The sequence below is a fragment of the Herpailurus yagouaroundi genome, unplaced genomic scaffold (genome assembly GCF_014898765.1).
Source record: "Herpailurus yagouaroundi ecotype Mexico unplaced genomic scaffold, PumYag 77, whole genome shotgun sequence".
Classification (NCBI taxonomy): Eukaryota; Metazoa; Chordata; class Mammalia; order Carnivora; family Felidae; genus Herpailurus; species Herpailurus yagouaroundi.
This window is the reverse complement of record NW_024412388.1, coordinates 94,909,825-94,937,638: the sequence shown is the minus strand read 5'-3', so window position 1 is coordinate 94,937,638 and position 27,814 is coordinate 94,909,825. Positions and strand designations below refer to the sequence as shown.

Below are 27,814 nucleotides of genomic sequence, written 5' to 3'. Positions count from 1 at the left end.
AAAAAATGTTGAGTTTATTTCAACACAAACCAATTCACATCAGGCAGTGTCAAATCAGAAGCGATTAGCAGCACTCTCTCGAAACTCCAGGGAGATGTTTTTCTAGAGAAAGGGTGGATGCAAAGCAAAGGTTTTGTTTGGTTGGTTTTTCTGTTCATTTGTTTTCTTAGGTAGTTTATTTAGGGGCACATAGGTGCCCCTTGCTTACAGAAACCACCTTGACATTAGAGTCCCCTCAGTGTAACAGCTTCCTTGCTTGGACAACAGTTACCAAAAGAATTTTCTACTTGGTTTACTCTGATGCTTGCTTCTGAGTCGATGGTGAAAACTTCTTTCTGAGTCTAGGTGATTGGAGGGAGGGCCTGGGTTAATGTCAGTCAAATCACAGTGTTTCCTCCTCCTCCCCTTAGGAAGTAAAGTCCACTCAACCTCACAGACTTAGAAGGCTCGCTTGTTTTTGCTGTGCAGCGGAATGAAATGCCTTAAAAAAAAAACAGTGACTTTCTGAAAACTCGTAGACTTTCTTTTCCTTCCCAGATTGCCTCATCTGGATTCCTTTGCTGAACACCACATCAAAGGTAAAACAAAAAACGAGATTGTGTGTTGGGGTGGGTTTTCTATAATGTTTTGAGGGACTGGCATCTCCCCCATTCCCCACCCCCATCCCCCCTGCCTGCTCACCAGGTCATTCCACATGTGCTGGCAGCTGACTGTTTTTTTCCAGAAAGCAAGAACCTGCCTGCCAATCCGACAGTGGGAAATAAAGAAAGCTGTGTCCCTTCCTCAGAACATTTACCTTTCTCTTTGCTATTTCTCTCTCTCTCTCTCTCTCTCTCTCTCTATATATATATATATATATATATTTTTTTTTTTTAACTGAAGCTTTTGTGAGAAAACAGCAGACTCTATGATACTTTACTCCTGAGTGCTTTCTACCAGGCACCTCCTAAGATCAAGAACATTCATTCTCTCGCAGAACCATAAGATCACCATCACACTTAAGAGATTTTTTAAGTTTATTTATTTTGAGAGAGAGAAAGCATGAGAAGGGGAGAGGCAGAGAAAGAACCCCAAGGAGGCTTGATATCACGGTTCATGAGCTCACGTCCTGAGCCGAAATCAAGAGGAGTCAGACTTTAACCTACTGAACCACCCAGGAGCCCCTCATACTCAGATTTAACCCTGTCGACTGTAAAGTCCATAAACAAGTGACCTCCCAAACACTCTTCCAGCCTTTTTTCTGGTCCAGGATTCATTCGAGGAACAGTCATTGCGGTTTGCTGGCACGTCTATTTAGTCCCTGAGAATATTTTCATTTCAGCAATTGTTTTGCAAAGAGAATTCCCGAACCCGAGGCTACCCGTCCGTTTATTTCTCTAAAGAGGACCAGAGAATAACATAGAGCTTCCCCTAGGATGGGGCTCACAGACCAAGGGGGAGAACAGCCACAGAGGACAGTGCTATGAGCGGGCCACCCTACAACCAGTGAGGTCAGCCTTTGCAGATAACTTCTTCGCAATTCCTCCCTGAGATAAACTGAGTGGTGGAAGAGAGATCTCTGTGGTGACTTTGATGTCCCTCAAATCGCGGCCTTTCATTAGCTTTTTCTCCCCTCTCCCATGGTTCTGCCTGGATTGTGACCATGGAATAAACAGGATAAGGAGATTACAGTCCGGCAGACTTGGTAGGTAACTAAGGGCACAGGCCAAGAGAACTGTCAAAGCCATCTGGGCTTGCCAGGTGAAGTTAGGCAGCAGGCCTCTAGAAAGATCTCCAAAGATGGTACAAAGTCCTGTTTGCATTTTTGAGGCTGAGATCAGGGAATGTACACACAATTTAGAAATGAGGACGTCATCCATCTTTAAAGGGGAGGGCTAAAAGAAATTACAAGTGGTTCTGTATCACGGAGAAAAATAAAGTTTACAAGTTTAGATCCGTTTCTTGTCAACTGAATCAACTGCCTTGATTTGTCACAGAGACCGACCATCATGCGGCGGAGGGCAGGGAAGGCCCGGCCTTACACTAAAGCCCTGGATGGAGGTTGGGGATGGATGGTTGTATTTCATTTCTTCCTGGTAAGAATTTACTTTCCCCTTTCCTATTGCTCGAAAGAGAGCTCTCGGGGGAAAGGCTCAGAGCAAAGCTAGGAACTGCCAACAGCTGCCAAAGTCAGCAGCCCACACCGAACCTGGGAGAAAGTTGAAAACGGTCCCCTTGAGTGAAGGCCCAAGTGTTCCCCCTCCAGTCTCCTCCTCACTATCATCCCGAAGCCCAGAGTGCCCTAGCCACCATCCTCAGCTCTGCCCTGGCCACATGTGCAACCATACAGTTAAGCACCCCGGAAGTAGCACTGGGAGGCGCCAAAAAGTGCTACTGGGGTGGGTTCCCAGTTCTGCCCAGCACACACGTGGCAGCAACCTCCCTCTCCCCTAGGGGACGGGGACATCTCCTCTCTGTTCCGCCTGCTGTCCGCTTCACAACCCATCCCCACAACCATAACTTAAGAGGCCCAGTGTATATTTCTTTTCTTTTTTTTTATGTTTGTTTTGATTGAGAGCAAGCTTGAGCGCACACACATGTGGATGCATGTGGGGGAGGGGCAGAGAGAGAGCGTGAGAGAGAGAACCCCAAGCAGGCTCCACGCTGTCAGCTCAGATGCGGGGCTCCATGTCACAGGAACCATTAGGTCACGCATGGCCTGAGCCGAAATCGAGTCGGATACTTAACGAACTGAGCCACCCAGGCGCCCCCTAATGTTTATTTCTGGCATGTCTGGGAAAGGAGAAGATGGAGATTCTGAAACTAGAGCTTGATTTATGTCCTTCATCTGTAAGCAACTGGACTAGGCACTCTTTTTTAATGAACTGATCCTCCCAGAAGCTCTTCAGGTTGTCGTGAGCCTGGCGATCTCATTCTAGAATATGCGAGGGCGCCATTCCAGCTGTGCCCCGAACAAGCCTGTGACCGCGGTGCCAGCCCCACAGTTCCTCATCAGTGCTCCCAAATGCGTTAACTTTCAGATGTGCTCACAGAGATATCCTTTCCCTCCTGACCCTCCTCCCCTGCTTAGCCCTACGGGAAGCAGCTCACAAAGATGGGAGCGCGGGTCCTGGTGACTGCTAATAATTGTACAGACCACAATGGGGTAACTAAGAACTCTGTAAGCAAGACGATGGGAAACCATCAGGCCTCCTCCTTAGTGACAAGAGGGGAAAGGAGGGGCACAGGACCTCAGCCAGAAGTTATGTAATACAGATCTCCTAACTGGAGGACTATTTGTTAAACATTAGCTTCATTACCAAAGAATGTGGACTTTTTTTTTCCCCTCCCCAAAATGGTACTAATAAGAAAATGTGGGGCGCCTGGGTGGCGCAGTCGGTTAAGCGTCCGACTTCAGCCAGGTCACGATCTCGCGGTCCCTAGAGTTCGAGCCCCGCGTCAGGCTCTGGGCTGATGGCTCAGAGCCTGGAGCCTGTTTCCGATTCTGTGTCTCCCTCTCTCTCTGCCCCTCCCCCGTTCATGCTCTGTCTCTCTCTCTCCCAAAAATAAATAAACGTTGAAAAAAAAAATTAAAAAAGAAAATGAAGGATGTCCTAGTGCGAGAGCCCTCCCTGTGGCTGGGCCACCTCCGCAAATCACAGGCTTTGCAGAACTGGCCTTGCTGGTGAGGGTCTCCAGATCTCCCACCTCTCTCCCCAGTGATGAGCCCTACTTTTTCCTACATTATCCTCTGAGGACAGAAGCGACTTGACCAATTTAGTTGCCGGTAAGAAAACCGTCTAATAAGCAGATAATTAAGGTCCCACTTTTCTGTGTGATGTCACTTATAAAATCACAAAAAAATATACCGAGTCCTCAAATGTTAACAATTAACTCCAGCTAACTAACTGTAGTAGTGTACATAGATGCTTAAAGGAGTGTGTGGTTTGGGGTCTGCGAGAGTTACAAGTATACTTTTCTACAATAGATGAATTCCTGGAAAGGGGAGTGAAACATCCAGTACCTGGTAGCTATTAAGCACTTGAACATATGGCTAGTGCAACGGAGAAACTATATTATGGGAGTTTCACTGTAGTTTAGTGAAACTCAACTGAAACAAAATAAGGTGCCAAAGTGCAAAATGCATTCATACAAACACCCTCAGGAACACATTCAAATCAAGTGCAAACTCCACACCCCTTTTCCAAGTCCTCCCACCCCGGGCCTTTAGTGTCCCCTGCATGCACACTTAATTTGGAAAAGGAAGCTCCAATATATTTTGACGTATTAATTAGCACCCAATTAAAATTGCATTAAAATTTAGTATTAAACAGCCACATGTGACTAGTGGCTATATGAGAATAGTTGTATAGTCTATCCTGTGACCTATTATAAATGTTTTCAGATTATCAACCTAAGAATTATGTGTTTTTTGTTTGTTTTTTTTTTTTCAACGTTTATTTATTTTTGGGACAGAGAGAGACAGAGCATGAACGGGGGAGGGGCAGAGAGAGAGGGAGACACAGAATCGGAAACAGGCTCCAGGCTCTGAGCCATCAGCCCAGAGCCCGACACGGGGCTCGAACTCCTGGACTGCGAGATCGTGACCTGGCTGAAGTCGGACGCTTAACCAACTGCGCCACCCAGGCGCCCCAAGAATTATGTGTTTTAACCAGCTAATAAAAGAGTGGTACAGAAAGGCCCTTGAGATGAGTTTAAAAACTCAAGTGCACAGGGGCATCTGGCTGGCTCAGTCAGTAGAGCATGTGACTCTTGATCTTGGAATCATGAGTTCAAACCCCATATTGGGTGTAGAGCTTACTTTATTTTTTTAAATGTTTATTTATTTTTGAGACAGAGGGAGCAGGGAGGGGCAGAGAATCCCAGGCAGGCTCCACGCTGTCAGCACAGAGCCTGATGTAGGGCTTGAACCCACAGAACTAGAGATCATGCCCTGAGCTGCAATCCCCACTTGCCTATGCACACACTCCCTCTCCCTCAAAAATAAACAAAACAGAAAAGCAAAACAGAAAAATCCAGTAACAAAATATTCTTTGGGAGTGCTCTACTTTAACAAAAAGGACACATTCTCAGGATGCCCCAGCTCAGTGGGTGGAGTGTGTGGCTCTTGATCTTGGGGTTGAGTTTGAGTCCCATGTTGGGTGTAGTGATTAAAATTTTTTTTTAATCTTAAAAAAATAAAACTAAGGACTCATCCTAATGAACTTGCCAGACTTTGTAACTATATATTTGCATGATTTTTTTTCTGTATTCAGTCTGTCTCACTGGACTGAATGTCCCATGAGGGCAGGGGCCATGTCTGTTTGGTCACCACCGTATACTCACTACTGTAAGCCCAGCCCCTCATAAACAGCCTCGAATATAGTAAGCATTCAATAAATACCTGTCAGTGGATGGGTAAGACGGATGGAGGGATTGATGGACACACTTATGAATTAACCAGGTGATGAATAATGAGATTGGAGAGATGAGCAGGGGCCTTGTAGGGCATATTAAAAACACTGTTTTTTGTTGTTGTTTTTTCCATCTTGAGGCTGAGGAGCTAATGAAAACAAAAGCAAGGGAAATGATGGGATCAGATGTGCCTTTTAGGAAAATAACTCTGCCTACAGGGTGGATGATGGTGGGGGAGAGGCCTGGAAGCAGGGAGATCCACTGGAATGATGCTGTAATAACCTGGGTGAGAAAAAAAGGCCCTAAATTAAGGCAACAGCAATGAGGATGGATGAACTAGAGATCTGTGCAATATTGAGGAGACAGACTGATAGGATTTGGATGGTAACTGAATGTCAGAGAGAGAGAGGGAGTCAGAGTGCTGGGCTGGTGGCTTGGGCAACTTGGAGAAGGATAGGTGTCACTCACTGAGCTGGAGGACACAAGGGAAGGACATGTGAGGATGCTTGCATCGCTTCATCCTGGACAGTCTGAGGGACATGTGATGTAACCACTAATGTGTTCAGCAGCCCACGCGCACGTGGAGCACAGGATGTGCACACGGAAATCTGGGAGTCATCGGCATACGTTGGCTGGCTTGTGCCAACGGGCAGGGGGTGCAAAATGGCCAGGAAGGGGGAAGAAGAGCAACTTGGCAGAAGCCTGGGGAAAATCGATGTCAGAGGGTGGGCGGAGAGTAGCCCAGAGGAAAGTGAGAAGCGTCGATGCAGAAGCAGAGACAGAAATGTCCAGGAGGTAGGAGTGATGAACAGGTGCTGCTGTGAGGTCAGATGCCACAGAAATGACGGGTCATTAGGTCAGCGACAAGGAAGACTCTGGTAGCCTCGCTAAGAATCGGTAGCCAGTGGCGGGATGTGAGGAAGTGGAGAGAGCCTAGCAGACTCTCCTCTGAAGTTTGTGCAGGCCAGGAAGGAAGGAAGAGCTGGGGCGATAACAGAGAGGGACCCAGGGTAGAAGGAAGTGGTTATTAAACAGTAATTACCCCATCATTTCTGACAAAGCCTGATACTCTCTATTCAAAAGGGGCCACTGTGGCTGATCCAGTGCCCCTTTCCCAATACAATACTCTAGTCAGATGGACCTGGTGAGGGAGCTCTCACTGCGTGCGCACTGGGATTGGGGGTGCTCTTAGAGATACAAAGAAAATGAGGGGACTGGGTCAGTCACAGAATTTCTAGGGGCTTTTATTGGGGGGCAAGCCCATTCACAGTGTCTGAGGTGGACTCTGGGCCAGGCCTGAAACCCACCCGACGCTGGTGGAGAGCCTGGGACGGCGTAGTAGAACCTAGCCTGCTCGGATAACGAAGGGAAAATCCAGACCTTGGGAAAAAGAGTTTTGAGATAGGAGTCAAGAGAAACAAAGTTGGAAGGTTACAAGTTAAGGGAGGGAGAGAGGGAGGGAGGGAGGCAGGGCACATGCAAAGGCTGTGGCCTTGGCTTTCTTGACACCCAGTGAAAACGCAGAGCCAGTTATGAGACAAGTCCTACCCACCCACTGCTGCTACGCCCACACATCAAGGACAGACCAGAGAGGAAAGGTCCTGTACTGGGGGACAAGAAGCTAGCCAAATTCAGGTGGCTAAGAGCAGACGTCAGCACCCGTGTAGATGCCAGCCCAGGACCCGGGTCCACAGAAAAAGAGGAAGGGCATTTTACAGAATGATGCCTCACCGTGGTGTTCCTTGCTCACGAGATGATGCAATCACCACTCTGCACTTGGAAATGAGAAAAACAAGTCTAGGCCGCCCAAGGCTTGCTCTTGTTCTCTAGCCTCGTTTCCTGATAGAAGCACCTTTGAGGAATATTAGGATTACAAACGGCCTGAATGAGACCCTGATCACATGTCTTTTCCACTTGTGAAGGTACGGCCCAGGTGTCCATGGCACTGTTCACTCCAAATAAGGGGAATTTTGTGGCTACTATCAACTCAGAATGGGAAAAATACACTAAGGGACCACCTTCTCACCGTGCCCAACTTTTTGCAACACAACCTTGGAACACTACCGATTCTTAGTTCCTTAGTCCACACAAGAAATAATCCTCGTCTGAAACAAGGGTCGAGTGAAGGGGATAGAGGGGGAAGGTCTTATTTGGCATGTACTAGCTGAGGGAATGAGATGCCTAAGAGGAGGCAGGTGAGTGGGTGGTACCAATGAAAAGAGGAGGCGTGGGATAAGGGAGAGGAGTTCAGTTTTGGATGAGTTGATCTGGGTTAGATACAGTTGGCTACGCAAGATAACAAAATCACAGCTAACAGCTTGAGCATTAAATGCTATAAAGAACCTGAATTTTCTCAATCTTCCTGTTCTCTGAGCCAGGTAACATTTCCTTTCTCCCGGCTTTACAAAAGAGAACGCTTAAATTCTGTGAAGCGGTTTGCCCAAGGTCACATCCCTAACTGGAAGTGGGGCCAGGATGCAGGCCAACAGAGGCTGACTGCAGGAGAGTGCTCACACCTATTACACTCAGAAACCCTGAGTGACCGGCTGTCTGTGGAGTGGGCACAAAGTGAGATGCGAGCAGAGCGACAGGGGGTGATACTTGCCACGTGGACAGAGCTAAGTGGAATTAGCAGGGTCTGTGGTTCTTAAGTGATGCCAGGCTGAGAGCAGAGAGCTGAGAAAGTGGCCTTGAAAAGTCAAGGCCACTGACAAAAAAGAAAGCGGAAGCAAGGAAGCCCCTGGAGACAGTGGATACACATGCTCGGCTCTGAGAGGCTGCAGACCCTGGCCGAGTGGCTTCCCTTCCAGTTCCCCCTCCTGACCACTGATCTTCAACTGCCCCCAAACTAATCAGAATTCTCAGAAACCAATGTTAAGAGGCCACAGAAAGAAAACTTGACCTCAAGAGGAACATTCCTCCTAGTAGAAGGGAGAAGGGTGGTGTGGGCAAGGAGGGTTAGGTGGGACAATAGAAAAGGATGGAGCACATGACCAACCGTAAGTAAGGGGACCCTCCAACCGGTTAACCCTTGCTGCTCTGGCATAAATTAGTAGTGCTGTTTTCCACTCTCAAGTGTTTGTATTAGGATGATAAAGTGAATGGTAACCCTACTTGTCAAGTGAGGAAGGGTACTCGGTTTAAGCAAAGTTAAGGCAAAGCTAATCTAAGAACCGGTGGGAACAATTCTTCGTCTCTTGGACCAATGTGCTTCTCTCACGAAGGTAACTGTAATTAGCGGTCTTTAACAGATGTTTTTTTTTTTTTTTTTTTTAATTTTTACTTATTTAAGTAATCTCTACACCCAACATGAGGCTCAAACGACCTTGAGATCAAGAGTCACTGTTCCTCCAGCTGAGCTGGCCAGGTGTCCCTAACAGATGGTATCCCAATAGGACGGTAGAGTGGTTGGTCTGGAGTCAGTCTATCTGGGTTCAAATCTCACCTCCAGCATCCCTATCTTGAGCAACTTTTAATCTCTCTAAACTTCACATTCCAAAAAACCATCTATTCCATAGCCTTGTAATGAGGATTAAATGAGAGATTTTGCATAAAGTAGTTCGACACTCTGTGGGGTGGCCGCCCCCACAAAATATAATAAAATGAGGAAGCCTCAAACAAATTGGTAAATCCTGGTGGGCTGGGGGTGGTGGTGTGGGGGGGGGGTCATCAACATGAGCATCTGTGACCTTCTCTGTAATGGCTCACTCATACCGAACTTTGGTCTGCTTTGATTTAGGTAAATGTGTTTGTGATGGGAATGACCAAGACGTTTGCAATTTTCTTTGTGGTTTTCCAAGAAGAATTTGAAAGCAGCTCAAGGCAAACTGGCTGGATTGGATCCATCATGTCATCAATTAGTTATTCTGCAGGTATAAAGCTGGCCATAAGCTTGCCATCCAAGGAAAAGAACCACATAGGGAAATTCCAAGAAGACTCATCTGTCAGTCATTTAAGATTGAAGCTTGCTAAAACTCAAATTCATTAACAGGCAAGACTGAGAAAAGTTCAGGGCTTGCAGTGTTGAGCCTCTCCTTGGCAAAATCAGAAAAATTAAGATTCAAAGAAAGTTGAAGAATTCAACTATTTACTTCCATGATTCAATTTTTCATGCCTTGTTTCTTTCCACAGTGCCTTAACAACGGTTCAGTGAGCCAGTCTCTCTGGGAAATCAGGCCATGAAGTTGTGGGCCCATCACCTAAGCACACTTAAAACAACACAGAGAACCGATTCCTCTTTCTTTGCTTCTATTTAGGGCTAAAACATGGTAGAGTAGATTAATGACTGAACCCTGTTCTAGTTCTAAGTCACTAGATGCAATCCCATTTTGTGTTACTGTTGTTAGGTTTTATTTATTTACGTCATCTCTACACCCAACACAGCGTTCAACCTCAAGATCCTGAAATGGGGTCGCATGCTCTTCCGAAAGAGCCTGTCAAGCGCCCCTCAGGTTGCGGTTTTATAACGCATTTTCAAACCAGCTTATTTACATTCTCTTTAAAGCAAAACAGCTCTTCTTCCAAAAAGCAAAACAGAATATTAAGAAACCCAATCCAGACACCTTTCTAAAGGATACACAATACTCCCAAGTCCTTTTCCTTCGGTTGCTTTAAATTGTGCATCAGGAACGCCAAAGCACTTACCCAGTATTTGTCTTTCTTCCTTTTTCCGAGGACCTCTGGTTGCCATGATTTGTGACATAATCGGAGAGAAGACTGCCTCCATTCTTGGGGCTCTCCTTGTTACTGGTGGATATCTGATCAGCAGCTGGGCCACTAGCATTCCCTTTCTTTGTGTGACTATGGGACTTTTACCTGGTGAGTTCATCGTAAAAACCAGACTATGCAAGATGGAACTTTACCGTCTCGTCCATGGGCCCCAAAGGCCTCCTTCTACATCTCAGGTCAGGGAGAATAGATCATCTGGTACCAAGTCACTTCATGTGATTCCACACTATTGGTTTTTTGTTTTTGTTTTTTAGGTTTGGGTGCTGCTTTCTTGTACCAAACAGCTGCTGTGGTAACTACCAAATACTTCAAAAAACGACTGGCTCTTTCTACAGCTATTGCCCGTTCTGGGATGGGACTCACATTTCTCTTAGCACCTTTTACAAAAGTCCTGATAGATCTGTATGACTGGACAGGTGAGTCATTCTGTTTCTAAACTATCAACTCTGTAAGATTTAATGTTTAGCTTTCCCCCCGCCCCCGCCCCCCACTCTGATGAGTGCAAGGGAAGGATTTTTGAGCCGGGGAGGAAATAAGCATGACTTCTAAAGCAGACATGCTCCTCCTCTTCCCTGGAGAACACACAGCAGAAGAGGTACTGAACGATTTGCAGTTCTGCCAGCCGCCACGAGCAACTCTGAGTTCAGCAAAGGGAGGGCACTCTGTGCAGCTGGGGAAACACCTTGCAGGGAAAGTGATACTCATGGGGACCCGAGGACTCCCTCCTCCTCTTTCACCATGAAAACATTCTCTTTGTACATCTTCCCTTAAGACAAATCTGCATTTAAAACTGCCTTCCCCATCCAGCTCACCAAAACAGACCAAAAAAAAAAAAAAAACCGGGGGGGGGGAGGGGGGTAAAAAACAGCATTATGTTAATTCATAGCCTTTTATACAGCTTCGACTATAGAGTTTTCACAAACAAATGAACACCATTTGACTCCACAATTTTCTTTGTGCCTACGCTAAAACATTTAAGGATTAAAATCATCTTAAAGTACTAGAAAACCATATGTGTATATATGGGCAGAAGTACATATGTAAGAATATACACAAGCCTATTTCTACCTGCAGAGCATTCTTGTTGACTCTTTCCTTTCCCAAGTGAAAACCCACCGGTGGCCTCACGGTACACAGAACGAGCCGGCAAATCCATAAGGCAAGACAGCCGAACCTACAGCCAATTCCATCTCTGGAAGTACGAGACACAGCCCACAGCTTTGGTCAGGCCATGCTGAGACCAAGCAACTACTCAGCTGCCAAGGCGAGACTGGCATCGGTCTTCTTTCAAGGAATTTTAAAAAGTCATGAGATGAGAGGCTTGCCCCTTAATGCTGTATTCTCTATCCCTAAATCTATATCCCTACTTCAGGATATCCTGAATCGCTATTTAAAACACACTGTAATTCTCTAACATTTCAAATATCCCCCCCCAACACACACACACCGCATGCTCCCCACCCAAACCTTTTCTTTTTTCCTCTTACACAAATAACACTCTCTCCTTCCACGCCATCTCCTGGTGCAGCTTTCTGGTTTTCTATTTTCAAAGGATGCCCTGTTTCCACAAGGATACAGTGGTGTGCAGGGCTAAAAATGAAGTCAACAGATTTAGATACTTCAGTTAAATTTAGGGGACAAAGTAGTGTCTTCAGGAATTATTACACTATGACAGAATACATTTAGTGGTGGGGCCCCTTCTGAGCCTAAGAACACAGAGTACTGTGAAATGAGAGGGGTCATATTTAACTTCTCACTCTCTCTCTCCCCTATTTAGGTGCCCTTATACTACTTGGAGCACTTACACTGAATTTGGTGCCTTCCAGTATGCTCTTAAGACCCATCCATATTGCAAGCGAGAACAATTCTGATGTTAAAAATAGAGGTAGCCGCTTGTCTACAAGTAACCCAGGGGCAGTGTGTGAGACAGAAACGTCATCCTGCAATGAGACACAAGAGGTCACCACCATCAGGGACAGTGCTATGCAGAAGGCTGGACAACCTGGTCCAAGTTTAATAGTGTCACAAAATAAAAGCAAAGAGTTCAACAATGGGCCTGATGGAAACAGTGTGTTCCTAGTAACTAATGAAGACATTTATGAGAAAGAGGCTATTTCACGGAGCTGTAAGCAAAACTTCTTCGACATTTCACTTTTTAAAAATCCCTTCTTCTACATATTTACCTGGTCTTTCCTCCTCAGTCAGTTGGCATATTTCATCCCTACTTTTCACCTGGTAGCCAGAGCCAAAACACTGGGGATTGACTTCATGGATGCCACCTTCCTCGTTTCGGTAGCTGGTAAGGAAGCATTACTTTAACCTCATACTCAAAAGGAACTTAATTTTACAAGAAGTTTCCAGATTTTATTTATAAACTAAAGAAAAGCGATGGTTTTTAAAGGAGTTGTGGGAGGGCCAGGGAAAAGGAAGTCTTTGGAGGCTGATGGGAGCACCTGGCGTATCCCTCCACAGACCTGTCACTGTACCTTACACACAGGCTCCCTATAGCAGATAGCGGCCCCCAAGCAAGGCTTGTTCATTTTTTTTGTTTTTAATTTGAGGGTTGTTTTTTTTTAATGTTTATGTTTGAGAGACAGAGTGCGAGCGGGGGAGGGGCAGAGAGAGAGGGAGACACAGAATCGGAAGCAGGCTCCAGGCTCTGAGCCGTCAGCACAGAGCCTGATGCGGGGCTCGAACTCACGAACCGTGAGATCATGACCTGAGATGAAGTCGGACGCTTAATCAACTGGGCCACCCAGGCGCCCCCGTTAAATAATTGTTGGATAAATACTCGGTTTTAAAAAGCTGGTGCCCAGTGGCAACAGCCACTCCAGGAAGCAGGAAAACCATAGGCAGACAGCATAGGACACAGGCTGGTTCTGGAGTTAGACTTCCTGGGTTCAGGGTTTTGCTCTGTATTTCCTACCTGTACAACCTTCAGCAAGTTAGTCGTGTTCCCTGTGCCTCAATTTCCTCATCTGTAATACAGTGATAATAGTACCTATCCTCATAAGGTCACCGATTGAACGAACAATGCATGTAGCATCTGAAATAGTTGCTGGCCCATCGTAAGCATTCAATAATGTTCTATCAGTACGTGTAGCTAAGAACTTTTTCCCTTGAACTCACAGTAAGACAGATAAATATGTCTCTCAAGGCTAGTCACTAATGGGCTGGCTGATATTTAAAAAAAATTCGAAGGGCATCTCTGGGTGGTTCAGTCAGTTGAGCATCTGACTTTTGCTCAGGTCATGGTCTTGCAGCCTGTGGGTTCAAGCCCCGCACTGGGCTCTGCGCTGGCAGTGCGGAGCCTGCTGGGGATTCTCTACCTCCCTCTCCGTGCCTCTCCCACTCACGCGCTCTCTCAAAGTAAATAAATAAACTTAAAAATTTTTAAATAAATTTGAATGTTAAGTTAAAAATGAAAACAATTGGGGCGCCTGGGTGGCTCAGTCGGTTAAGCGACCAACTTTGGCTCAGGTCATGATCTCACAGTCCGTGAGTTCGAGCCCCATGTCGGGCTCCGTGCTGGCAGCTCAGAGCCTGGAGCCTGCTTCAGATTCTGTGTCTTCCTGTCTCTCTGCCTCACCCCTGCTCACACTCTCTCTCAAAAATAAACATTAAAAAAAATGAAAACAATCATTTTAGTGTGTATTCATAAAAAGGTAAGAAAACAAAATGCTTGCTTCAAAAGAGATGGGTCCTCTCAAAGGACCAAATAGAGAACTTAAGAAAATGAAAAGGAATGACATGGAACTGGATTGTTCTAAACATCTGGAAATTCTAAGTAGCTCAATATTAACTTTTCTCTTGCGAATTTCTTGAAAAGACTGCTTACCAAGTCCTTACAAAACTGACCATACCCCATTTCCAACTGCAAAGATACCTCACTTCAGTCAACTAAAGCTTGTGTACACAAGAAAAAGATACAAAGCTGAACTGCTTTTTTTCACTAAAATGCCTGGCAATCATCAATTTAGATCAGTTTAGGGCTATGCAACAAGACCAAAGAACCTAACATAAAGTTTCCATAGGTACCCTAGGAAATAACTGTAAGAACAGAAATGGAATAGTAGGATGCATTTTCTGTCCCGCTCCCCCTTTTTTTGTGGAACAATTCATGTCTAAAACCATAGGAAGAATTACAAGTACCAAACAACTGTAGCTTATGCTACTCTTTAGTGAAAATCTTTCATTATTTAACTGCTGCATTAGCTTATAATTGATAAAAACTAAGAATCGTCTATTATCATGCTACTGAATGGAAAATGTGGTTCTTAAATTTTATTCAAGATACACCATAGCTCCAATGTTCAAAATGACCACGCACTTCCAGATTTCCTAATTCCAAGTTAACATAATAACCTTTAGAGGAGGAATTAATTACCAAACCCTCATACACAATCATAATAAAGAGTCCCAACATCTATTTTTTTTTTCAACATAAGACTTTATTATTTATAGTCTCCAGTCTTCCACCATATGACTTCCCCAGCACACTGACCAGAGAGTCTAGGAGTCTTTTAGAAAATTCACTCCCTCCCTTGCAGGACCTGAGGAAGGCCTCCTGAGCAAATGGTCCTCTGTAAGCAGGGATTCCCAGTCAGGAGGTATGAGCTTTCCAAATGCAATCAGGAAAAAAATACCTGAAGGGTCTTCCACCCAACTCTGAAGGAGCCTTTTTGGTATTTTATTAGATGTATTTGGAACAGGTACAGAAATGATAGAATCCATCGACAGACAAATGAGACCATTTTTCTCTCATATGTCCTAGCCTCAGGACGAAGCCATATTACTTTTAGGAAAGGAGGTCTAATGCAGCTACACTTCTCGAAGGGGCTAGGCGAATGGAATTAGGATTTCATAAGGTCTTTCAATGCTGTTCCAGGCATCACTGAGACAGTCAGTCAAATAGTCTCCGGATGGGTTGCTGATCAAGACTGGATCAAGAAGTATCATTACCACAAGTCTTACCTCATCCTCTGCGGTTTCACTAACCTGCTTGCTCCTCTGGCCACCACATTTCCACTACTTATGACCTATGCCATCTTCTTTGCCGTTTTTGCTGGTGGTTACCTGGCAACGGTACTTCCTGTACTGGTGAGCAGACAAACTCATTAACACTGTTAAAGCATTCAGTAAAAACAAGCATTAATGATAACTTCCCCAAAGAGAATAGGTATTTTGTAGTAATTTTATAATTAAAAAAAAAAAAAAATCATACGCAAGGCTGAAGAAACCCTGCAGCTAGCTATATATCCTGCCCAGTGATTCATCTTACCTTTGGGGGAAGGGATGACGAGAGAATTACCTACATGGGACAAAAAAGAAATGAAAGCAAAAAAAGGATCAGTAGGATTCCACTTTGCTTCTCAGTGTCCCAGCATGTTAGGTCTGTGTTTACTGCTTCCCTAGGCTCTGGAAATTTCGTTGGCTCCTTCTAACACACCATCTTGAAGAGTTCCCTGAGAAAAACCTGGGGCTTCCTGACCAGTGTGACTTCTCTCCTGTTAAGACAAGTTCTGTGTACTTTACCAGGGACATTGTTTAACCACTCTCTACTTTTACCTCAAGCTGACATGAAGTCTTGGTCCCAAAAGGAATCGAAATTGTTCTTCTTGGAATCCCATGGATTCTTCTCAGAACTAGGTCCCGAATCTACTGCAACAGAATCCCAGGGAAACTTCTGGCCTGATATCAATATTAACATAAGGGCTGTAGGATATTATACTTATTCAAGAACCAAGCTTTCTAAAGCTGAAGTCAACCTGGGAAAACTGACTTCTTACAAACCAATGACTGGTATTTAGCCATAGGTGGATTCAGGAACACCCCTGTCTGCTTAGAATGTAAATACCATTTACTAACAGAGAAGAGCTGTGACAGGAAATAAAGGTGCATCTGAGTCACCTCAAAGATCACAATGAAAACACTGCCTGCCTAGCACAACGACTCTTCCCTGTTTGCCTCAGCTTTTCTATAATGTCAAGGCAAAAAGCTATCCAAATCACCTTGGAAATCAACTGTTCATAGCATTTGTCCCTTTGTAGCCATAGTCTCCATAGAATTTCACCCTCAGTATGGCTAACACTGGATTCTTATCCCTACAGGTTGATCTGTCTGGGAGTTCTAGAATACACAGGTTCCTGGGACTTGCCGCTTTCTTTGCTGGGATGGCTGTCCTTTCTGGACCACCTATAGCAGGTAACAGCTTAGCTATATTCTGAGCAAACTTCAATAGCAATGAAAGAAAATGCTGACCCAAATGGTGACATGCAATGAATGGCAACATCAGGTTAAAAAACTGATGCTACCTCTGCTGTTCCTATACTAACTCTCAGACTCCCATCACCAATCCAGAAGGATCTGAGGATTAATGCAACAGATAAGAACAGATTAATTTAGCAGTTTCTGACATTATCTTGGGAGTCTTAGAGCAAGGATTATGTGCTATGTTTACCTGCCTGGGGAGATAATCCAGATTTTTAGAAGATTCTCAAAGACCTATGATGCCTTAAAACAAACAAACAAACCAACAAACCACTAGCATCTTCTATCTGAGCAGGAGTCAATATGGAGCTCGAAGGTAGCAAGCGTGCCCCTTTTCTCTTCAGATGTAGCATACATACAGTTGTCCAGGGCTTCTCAGCATCTCTTATTTTCCAAGAGGGATGATGGAGGCCCTTCATATTCTATCTGTACCAAGCGCAGGAGGATACTTGGCCTACAGGCCAGAATCCCTGTGGAGAGGAGGTGGTAGGGCCACTGGTGAATATTAAATGCAAGTGCAGGAAAAATTTGGGACTTCTGATGATTTCAGTTAAAGACTGAATTATGATTTTATATGCACTTTTAACCCAAATGCACATTTTGTCCATTGCTTGCTGACCATGTAAGCCAAGACTATCAAAAGACTACTCAGAAATACTTCTAGGGAACAGACTTAAACTTTAGTATTTTACATACTACAGGCTCTCAACATGCTTAAATGTACAAATTACTACAGCATTTCCAATTATCCACAGACAGGAATTCAGCTTCCTTTTACCTCCTTCAGTCCTGAAGTGAAACAGAAAAAAGATAGGATCTTGCCTCACTATGATTTTTTTTTAAAAACTAAGTTTTATAATGATATTACTTAGGTTTGCACCTAAATGTTAAGACCTGGAATAGGCAAATATCAAAAGGAAAAAATAGTATTAATAACAAAAAATTATTAATGGAAGAAAAAAAATGCACCATAGTCGGAGGTTCAATTTAGGTGTACCTAAAGGAAAAGTTTATACAAATATACAACCAACTCCTATTTGCATTTATGAGCACACCTCTGCCCGTGTGGTCTAGCTCAGTCTTTACCTCACACCTGGAAAGCAAGCTCGAATTTTAAAGTCAGGCTCAGAACTGTGATGTAGGGACCAGTATCAGAAGACTAAACACCAGAGATGCTTAGCAGAGCAGCTCCGTGGATAGTGTGCAGGTCAGCAAGCTAGAAAAGATGAAGCTCAAATATAGCTCACCGATGCACTTTTTTCAATCTTGACCCTTCTTCACAGGCCATCTCAGTGATGCCTTAAAACTTTCCAAGCCTTTTGGGCCCAAAGTATAAGAGGTAACAGATAACCGGGCACAGAGTATCTTACTCAAATGATAAAGGGATGTAACATGTTTAGAGATTTCATGTTTTATATGTTTTTGTACACATCTTAAAATGTTTAAAGAGTTCAATACACGATAGGGTGCCTGGGTGACTCAGTCCGTTAAGTGTCTGACTTCAGCTCAAGTCCTGATCTCATGGTTCGTGAGTTCAAGCCCTGCATCAGGCACTCTGCTGTCAACACAGAGCCCACTTTGGATCCTCTGTCCCCCTCTCTCGCTGCCCTCACTCCCGGGCTTGCTCTCTCACTCAAAAATAAACATTAAAAAAAAAAGTTCAATACGTGAGAAGGCAAGGCAAGTTTTGTGAGGAGTTATTACTTGAAAGGGAAAAGTTATAGATATGTATGTGGGTCTTGAATCAAATTGTATGGTCATGACCTTTAAAATTTTTTCCTTTTATTTATTTATTTATTTATTTATTTATTTATTTATTTATTTATTTATTTTTGGGACAGAGAGAGACAGAGCGTGAACGGGGGAGGGGCAGAGAGAGAGGGAGACACAGAATCGGAAACAGGCTCCAGGCTCCGAGCCATCAGCCCAGAGCCTGATGTGGGGCTCAAACTCACGGACCGCGAGATCGTGACCTGGCTGAAGTCGGACGCTTAACCGACTGCACCACCCAGGCGCCCCTAAAATTTTTTTAATGAAAAAGAACAGACTACAACAGAACAGATTAAAAAACAGTGTGCATCACTTTATTTTAAACTTTTAGTTCATACACACACACACACACACACACACACACACATCATATAAAATATAGGTGATGTAAAACACATTTCTTACTATCAATGAGTCAAAAAAATTTACAAGCCTTTTATTACCCAATGTCCATAATACCCTAGCACTATATGTGAGGAAAAGGACAGCTCATGAAAGAATTTTTACCCACTAATTCAGAAAATATTATTTAGGCAATCATAATTTTTTTTAATAAGTTCTACAAGATAGTCAAAGAAATCGATAAGGCTGTTGCTGACAGCTTATATACAGATTTTTAAATCTGGGAGTTGCTCACAGTATCTTAAACAAGATTATTATTATTATAATTAATACAAAATCCAGTCAAACTTCCTTCTCTGTAACATGATCTCTCACTGACTACGCTATGCCAACTAAGCATCTTGTTAAAGGGAGAAACTTCAGTTAAGTCTTTATTCCTGTAAGTCACTCCTCTGTGGAACGACAAGAGGATTTTACAAAAGCCATTAGACTTGTTCCTAACTCCTGAGTCCAGCACAAGGACCAAAGAAAAAACAGAAAGGCTGATTTACATACAGATTTACTCAGCTCTCAACAGGTGTGGGCCATTGGCACTGTTGCCTGCAGCTTTAACTAAATCACAAGGCTTACTGGTTATAAAGTATTAAATTCTCAACCAAACTTAGATTCTCAGAACTGTAGGAGATTCTCATTTTGTACTTACCCAGATCTGTTATTATCAAATTGCAAAAGTTGAAATTCCTATAAAAGATTACAGGTATTTTAATATTAGGAAGCTAGCAAACAGTAAAACTTTTCACAATAATCCTTAGTCAAAACGCTAGTTAAAAACTGTAACATCGACTATATGAACAATATTTTCTCCCTCCTATATGGAAATGAAAGAGAAAAAAACAAGTTCGTCCGACAGAACATATTTTAAAAATTCAAGGAAAGAAAAAAAAGCATAAGAAACCCATAGAAATCATATGACTGAGTTAAAAAAATACTTTTAATAAATGTAAATGGAGCCTATGGGCAAGAAAACTATTTACAGACCTTCATTAACTGAATATGCGAATAAACATAGTAGCAACAAAATCTGTACCATCTCCGATGAAAATAACTGACAGGGACTGAAATGGATCAAAGTTAAAAATCATGCCCCACCCCCCCCCCCCACACCACTTCTTCCGCCCCACACCCTCTCCTATTCCTTTTTAATACTCAGTTGACAAATTCAATGTTAGTTTAATAATATGATCTGCTTCAGACTAGGACAGTATTAGGGTCGCTCCAGGTTTCCTGACCTTGGGTGGTCAACAGACCTAAGTGCAGGTCAACTAACCCTGCTCTTCCAAACCCCACAATTATCTGTTGGTAAACAGTATCCAGAACTACAAGTTGGCCCAGACAGAAGTTTTGGAAGGTTGTGGAAAAGTAAAAAGTACTGGTATTTTAAAACCTTATTGTATTTCTAGTAGATCCCTGTTAACAAATATGAACCTGCAAAAAGTAATACAAATACAAAGATCAATCACTGAGCAAAGCATATAATCATATTCTCCAACGTACAAGCAGGAACGTGAAATTTTTCATCGTGTATCAGGCATTGGACCTGTGAGCTCAAAAATGCTAAAGGCTCAGTTTCACTTCAAAATAAAACCACCAAGGGCCCATATTAGCTGCCTATAAAATAAAACTGAATGCAGTTCCCTTCTCTTCCACGTGCCCCCCACTGCCACCTGATGAATCCCTCTATTATGCTAATATACATATTTTATGTATATTTAAACCAATCACAAATATCTGAGAAGTCCTTCAAACATCATAATTATTTGATTATAGCTTAGTACTCGTTCAATAATTATCAAGCAACTTATTAGCATAGCCTTCTCCTAGCTATGCTAGGAGGAACACAAAGAAAACAAAAATTCTCTTGGGGCGTCTAGCTGGCTCAGTGGATAAGCCTGCGACCCTGATCTCAGAGTTGTAGGTTCGAGCCCCACGTTGGGTGTAGAGATTACTTAAAAATAAAATCTTAAAAAAACAAAAAAACACAAAAAACCAGACAAAGCTATTCTCTTAATGTTCTTCCACAACATATGGGGTCACGGTATAGCCATCACTTTGTCACATATACTTCCAGAACTTAATACTCAGGACAAGAGTCGAGAACCTCTAAAACTAAGAATTATTAGAATGTACATTCTTTCTCTACTTCACTAATTGAAAATTTGATTAAGTCACTATTACTTGGTTATAGTGCAAATTGGTTAACTCTTGTTTTCTTACCTTTGAACGAAGACATCCTGAGCTGTGTTATAATAAAAATGACCTTAAAAAAATACTGAAGCTTCACTCAGTTAAGTAAGTATTTCACAAGTGATTTTTTCGACAAACTCAAAGAAAGTCACTTCTAACGCCAAACAGCTCTAAGTTGGTTGTACCCCAGAGTAAGTTAAAGTTAAGTAGTTCCTAACGGAGAAGTACATTTCTCTCCTGCTTTTGTCAACCTCACGCCTCACCAGAGAGGCCATGGAGGGAAACTGGTAATTTTATACTAACTCTTCATCTGTGTTTTATAAGAACAGACAATGGCTAAAATGGAAATTCATTCATCTAAGCTTGTCTCTGTGCCATTAACACAGATAAGTTCGTTTCCTCATGAAATGGCACTTCCTATTTCTAGCCTATCCTCATTTCAGATATAACATGAAACAAATATTCCACCTGTTCCTCACTCCACCTTTCCTCAACCATGCCCTCTACAGTTTTATCATCTTGGCCTATAGTTGAAAATTTCTCTATGGCCTGAAATTTTATTTGGAAAACAAATAAAATGACTCCACTTTTTGATGTGCTGTAAATCCACTCTGCAGGTTAGGGTAGGTGGGGACAAGTAAGAAGGCAGAGCAAAGTTCTCTGTCCTCTAAACCCGGAGGAACATATCATTCCCTGAAGAAGCAAAAGAAAGTAATGTAAATCATTATTTATTCAGTGATTATTTTCCTCACAAACAACAAAGCCCCCAAGAATTGTACTTGGATTCAGTGTTCCTAAGATTGATGAATCCCTACAAAAACATCGCAAATAAATTCCAAATAGCTCACTACTCTCGTTAAAAAGAGGGGATGGGTGGGGTAGTCTTTCCTTCACAAATATATTCCTTTACAAGGCCAAAAAAAAAAAAAAAAAAAAAAATCAAGCTTCAAAATCCTAACACAGAGCATAATCCTTTTAATGAAACTCATAGCATAGAGCAAATACTTAAAGCACTGCCAGTAAATCTTACTGCAAACTTCTATCAAGGGGCCTTGAGAGAGCTCCTGTCTTCAAAGGCAGTGAGGTTTAAACTTGCTAAACCGTTTCCCAAGACTTTTCCCATCATGGCACATATAGAAAATGTTTTTAACGGTACGCCCTAAGTAAAATGACAAGGCAGCTAATAGCCAGCAGTGGCTCCAGTGACTCCAGGGAGGACAAAAGATCATTGTACACCTTGGAAGTCTGCCACTATGCTGTAGCCCAACAGCTAGAAGTTCTGGTTCAAAACCCTCAAGTCACTCATGGAACTCACAACCACTAATTTGAACCAGCATCAAGGAACTTGGGAATTAAGGGCCTTCTGGGTGTATTTCAAGTTTTAACAAGATGACCAATAATAAACTTACAACAGTAATCCTAATAAAGAGGATTCATAACTCGGTTCAACAATCAAGTTCTGAGCTATCAGAGGTACTTTTTAGACAGGATGGTAAACTCATTTTTAAACACGTATGGCTTTACCCATAAAATGATGAATAGTTTAAAAGTGTTGACATTAAAAAAATAAATTGACAACCCTCTATTAAATATCAAGTTTCATATTGACTATAAAAAAACTAGTTTGCAGAACTGTTTATGGAAGCTGAGCCCTACCTTCTTAGTTGTTTTCAATTATCACAAGAAATATCGTTAGACATTCCTGCTTAAAATTAGGGTTGTAGCCATAGCCACATGAAAATAACATGGACTATAATTTTATCGTGCATGAGAATCAACTGGGTGCCACCCATGATGAATTATGCTTAAGGAAAGCCAATGAATCTGCACGATTAACATGCATCTCAGGTGAATTCGAGGCAGGTAGTCCAGAAACTCTGAGGAAATGCTTACAGGGCACTTCTTGGGTCTTAGGCAGTCGGTACCAGCTGCCAGGGTACTCCTCCTCCTGAGTGTTAGCTACATATGGCAATACTCAGCATGGAGCGGACACTTAGATGGACACACGCTCTCCTGGATTATGGCTGGTACATCATCTCATTTTTCTCTCTCATCCACAATGCTTTTGCTGTCCACAAAGCAGCCCAGTCTTTTGAATGTCAACTTAGGTGTTTACATATAAAACGATTAGAATACGATGGGTTCTGAATTACCAACACTCATTTATTTTTTTTTTAACGTGTATTTATTTTGAGAGGGGGAGGAGGGGCAGAGAGAGACAGGGAGAGAGAGAATCCCAAGCAGGCTCCGTGCTGTCAGCACGAAGCCCATGTGGGGCTCAATCCCAGGATTGTGACCCAAGCAGAAATCAGGAGTCAGACACTTAACTGACTGAGTCACCCAGGCGCCCCAACATTCTAACTTTAAATGTATTTTTACATGTGAAATGAAAGGCTTATTACCAGTTTTCTGGGATTTATAAAGACAACCACCATCACCACCCATTTTCACTATTTTCAGCTATGCCCTCCTGACTTTTTAGCAGCACTATCCACTTCCTTGTCTAAAAACTACTAGTCTTTTCTGGAGCATTTCTTCTAATGTCCCTATCTTATGCTTCGCAGGCTATGTATATACTGGTAAATCTGCTGTACTGGTGGGACTAAGCAAGAATGACAAGGGATAGGAAAGGGTCTGGGTACTTTCTACACTTCCTCCTTTCTAGAAATTTGAGCAGCTGGTCACCTACCTATTTCTCTCTTAGATATCTTTAGATATCTAAAGGTCAATCACAACCCACATAACACAAAGACTTGTCCTACTCCATTTCTCTCCATGCTTAACTCCAAGAAACATTTAAATGAGGTCACTGATCCAACAAGGAGTCAATAGGTAAAAAGCAAGCTAAAGTTAGCTGAATTTAAGAGGCTATAAAACATTCCATTCATTCATTATATCAGTTAACAGGAAACATAAAGCTAATGAAGCAAACAAAAAAATTATCTGTATCAAAACCAAATTAAAAAACAAACGACAGGAGATAAAGACACATACAATCAGACCAAAAAAAGAAAAGGGTATATGCTAAAATTCAGTGAGAAACCATGTTACAAAATGAAAATCAGGGATGTCTGGCTGGCTGGGTCAGTACAGCATCTGACTCTTGATCTCAGGGCTGTGAGTTCAAGCCTCATGTTGCACATGGAGCCTACTTAAAATAATACGTAAGCCCTATGAGGGCAGATATTTTCATCTGGCGTATAGCACCACAACTTCTTCAATAAATGATCAGAATAATAGCTTTAACTTTTTAAGGTTTTTTAGGATTAAAAGCCAATTTGCATCTACAAAGATAATATGCATATAGTATCTTAGAAAAGAAGTTCTCAGGGTGCCTGGGTGGCTCGGTCAGTTGGGCGTCCGACTTCAGCTCAGGTCATGATCTTGTGGTTTGTGAGTTCGAGCCCTGCATCAGGCTCTGTGCTGACAGCTCAGAGCCTGGAGCCTGCTTCAGATTCTGTGTCTCCCTATCTCTCGGCCCCTCCCCTGCACATGCTCTGTGTCTCTCAATAATAAATAAACATTAAAAAAAAATTTTTTTTAACAACAACAACAACAACAAAATTAGAAAAGAAGTTCTCAGAGTGTGGTCAGTGGACACCCAGAGGTCCTGAGACCTTTAGGATGGCTAGGAGGTCAAAACTATCATAACAATACTAACACATTATTTGCCTTTCCATAGGGCTGACTTTTATAACAATGTTTGAAGGCCACACACAAACATTCTTGCCTTGCACATTCTTTGCCACCATACACAGTTTTTTTTTTTTTTTTTTTTCAATGTTTATTTATTTTTGGGACAGAGAGAGACAGAGCATGAACGGGGGAGGGGCAGAGAGCGAGGGAGACACAGAATCGGAAACAGGCTCCAGGCTCTGAGCCATCAGCCCAGAGCCCGACGCGGGGCTCGAACTCACGGACCGCGAGATCGTGACCTGGCTGAAGTCGGACGCTTAACCGACTGCGCCACCCAGGCGCCCCGCACAGTTTTTAAGAAAAGTGTTTCAGGGCACCTGGTGGCTCAGTCCGTTAAGCATCTCCCTCTTGATTTCAGCTCAGGTCATGATCTCATGGTTCATGAGTTTGAGCCCCACATCAGGGTCTGCACTGGCAGTGAGGAGCGTGCTTGAGATTCTTTCTCTCCCCTTCTCTCTACCTCTCCCGTGCTCACAGGCATGCATGCTCTCTCTCAAAATAAATAAATAGACATTAAAAAAGAAATTAAAAAAAAAAGAAAGTGTTTCGTTTAAAAACGGCACATAATAGTATGTGCCATTAGCCAAATGGTGGACCCACCCATTCCTGATTAAAGAGCATTTTGATTTCAGGGGGATTTATAGTCATCATTTAACCCACTTGACTAAATAGTCACTTCCTTTTCATATGCTCTCACAGCCTCCTGAACCTTCCCTTCATAGCCCTGATGGCACGTGTAACTCACGTGGTTAATACCCAACTCCCCACTAAACTGTACAGTCTGAGGGCAGGAACCATGTCTGTTTTGGCTTAATATCATTACCTTCTTCAACAACTGTTGGGAACATAGTAATTACTGAAATGTTTGTTCAGTGAGGGGAAACTTTTTTCAGTGAGGGTTCACTTTTTTCTTCAGGAAACAGTAGCAATTCACAATTGTTTTCTTTGTAAGAACAGTGACCTTCGAATAAGATTCATCATAAAATCAAACTGTAGGCATCCCTGAGTTTTCCTAATTTCCACTATAAGACAAGATGAGTTCTGGCTCCACAATGGCTTTCTTCCCACAGGGTTAAACCCCTAACTCAAGCGGAGCAGATTTAACTTCATCAATCCAAAATATCAGGCAAGCAGCCTGACTTTCTGTTGGGTCACGATACCTACAAGTACAGGAGGCTTCTTCCCTCAATGAGCAGTATATGGCTGAGAATTACTAACTGAAAGGTTTGCTTTGCTAACAGAGATCATTCTTTCCTTCCAGGCTGGTTATATGATTACACCCAGACCTACACTGGCTCCTTCTACTTCTCTGGCACATGTTATCTCCTCTCTTCGGTCTCCTTTTTCTTTGTACCCTTGGCTGAGAGGTGGAAAAAACAGAGCCTGACCAGGAAGAGAAAGGACTGCAATGAAGCGAGAGCTTAACAAAACAAAATCTAAACAAAGAAGTCACTGGAACAGCAGCTTGGAAGAAAACAGTTTCCGGGGCGCCTGGTGGCTCAGTCGGTTAAGTGTTCAACTTTGGCTCAGGTCATGATCTCACAGTTCGTGAGTTCCAGCCCCGCGTCGGGCTCTGTGCTGACAGCTCGGAGCCTGGAACCTGTTTCAGATTCCGTGTCTCCCTCTGTCCCTCCTCTGCTCATGCTCTCTCTCAAAATATATAAACATACATTTAAAAAATTAAAAAAAATAGTCTATATGGAAAAATTATTAAAAAAAAAGTTTCCTCATTTATAAAATGAGAAGGCAAACCAGACAGTTTTTAAGGTTCCTTTTTGCTTCAGCATTCTGAGCAATGTCTAACTGCTAGTAAGAGTAATAAACACTTAAACTAAGTCCTTTATTAGTATTTAATCAAATAGGCTAAACTCTTCATCAGTCAAAACAACTACCTTACGTATTAAATAAAAATCAGAATGTACTGTAATAATAAACTGACCAAACTCTCAACTGTGTCAGGGTAATTCAGTCACTAAAATATGTAAAGATGAAAAACCACTCTTGTTAGCTTAAAAAAGTGTTAAATGTAGGAGTGCCTGCCTGCGTGGCTCAGCTGGTTGGGCATCCGACTTCAGCTCCGGTCATGATTCTGCGATTCTGCTGAATCGCAGCCCCGCATCAGGCTCTGTGCTGATGGCTCAAAGCCTGGAGCCTGTTTCGGATTCTGTGTCTCCCTCTCTCTCTGCTCCTCCCCCACTCCTGCTCTCTTTCTGTCTCTCAAAAATAAATAAACGTTAAAAAAAAAAAGTATTAAATGTAGCTACTGGTTGACTATGACTCTGAAATCTGAATGAATATTAAAATTTTATTTAGTGATTGAATTGTATAACCCCCCCCCAAAAGCTTATTTCTCCTTATTGATTAGAAGTAATCTTTGTTTTCATTATGTTTCCTAAATTTTCTGTGATGAATGTATATTGCTATGTAATAAAAAACAGAATTGCTAAAAACCTCCTTTATGTCAAAATCATTTGAATAGCATTCCTGCCTTTCCAAACAATATTACCTTTCACTACATCTAACTATCTAAAATATTCAAGGCAAATGATCTAGATGTGTCTTCAGAACTACAAGTTTTATATAATGGTTGAATAGGTAGCTTTTACTGGAAGATAGACTTAAACTAAAAGATGTTTCTTAAATATGGAATAAATATGTTACCTAGGTAATAACATTATTCAGACTAAGCAATACATGTGAATAGAGAGCCCTTCATTATTTGGGTGATTTTAAGAGGAAACAAAAAATCCTCGAGTTCTCTGTAACACCAAGCTCCCTTATAATCTCTTTCAGAACACTCTTGAAAACTATTGTTATTAAAAATAATTAAAATTAAACAAAATAATTAAAATTAATTAAAAATTATTATTCTAAACTTCCATTCACCTCTGCTTTAAAATATTATTTAATATTAATAATCATTTTAAACAACCGCCTCACTATAGAGAGAAAGACTAAACTGAAACCCTGGCTTTGACTCTAAAATACATACCCTCTCAACTCCCTGTGTAGGCTTCTGTGAAAGCTTTGCATAGTCTCACCCTTCACAACCTGACTCACTCAAAGGCCACCTCCTCCGGAGACCTCCCCTAGCAGGAAGTCATTCTCTGGTCTGAATCCCAACTTTTTTTTTTTTTGAGAGAGAGAGAGAGAGAGAGAGCGCGTGTGAGCTCGCACAAGCAGAGGAGGAGCAGGGACAGAGGGAGCTCCACATTGTCAGCGCAGAGCCCGACGCAGGGCTGGAACCCACGAACCATGAGATGATGACCTGAGCTGAAGTCACACACTTAATTGACTGAGCCACCCAGGTGTCCCCCCATCTACCTTTTAACAGAGTACTACATGAGCTTACATGTCGCTCCACCATTAA

The 27,814-nt window shown here is 42.6% G+C and overlaps 1 protein-coding gene across 1 annotated transcript; it reads left to right on the top strand.

Moving 5' to 3' along the window:
- The first annotated feature begins 385 nt into the window (after nucleotides 1-385).
- On the top strand, nucleotides 386-25,885 carry SLC16A4 (solute carrier family 16 member 4). The gene is given in 10 exon segments (XM_040471264.1): nucleotides 386-578; nucleotides 1,977-2,075; nucleotides 9,134-9,266; nucleotides 10,069-10,212; nucleotides 10,377-10,538; nucleotides 11,900-12,421; nucleotides 15,011-15,222; nucleotides 16,233-16,326; nucleotides 25,706-25,753; nucleotides 25,756-25,885. Coding segments are annotated over 9 exon segments (1,455 nt in total). The 5' UTR covers nucleotides 386-578; nucleotides 1,977-1,988; the 3' UTR covers nucleotides 25,809-25,885.
- The last annotated feature ends 1,929 nt before the right edge of the window (nucleotides 25,886-27,814 follow it).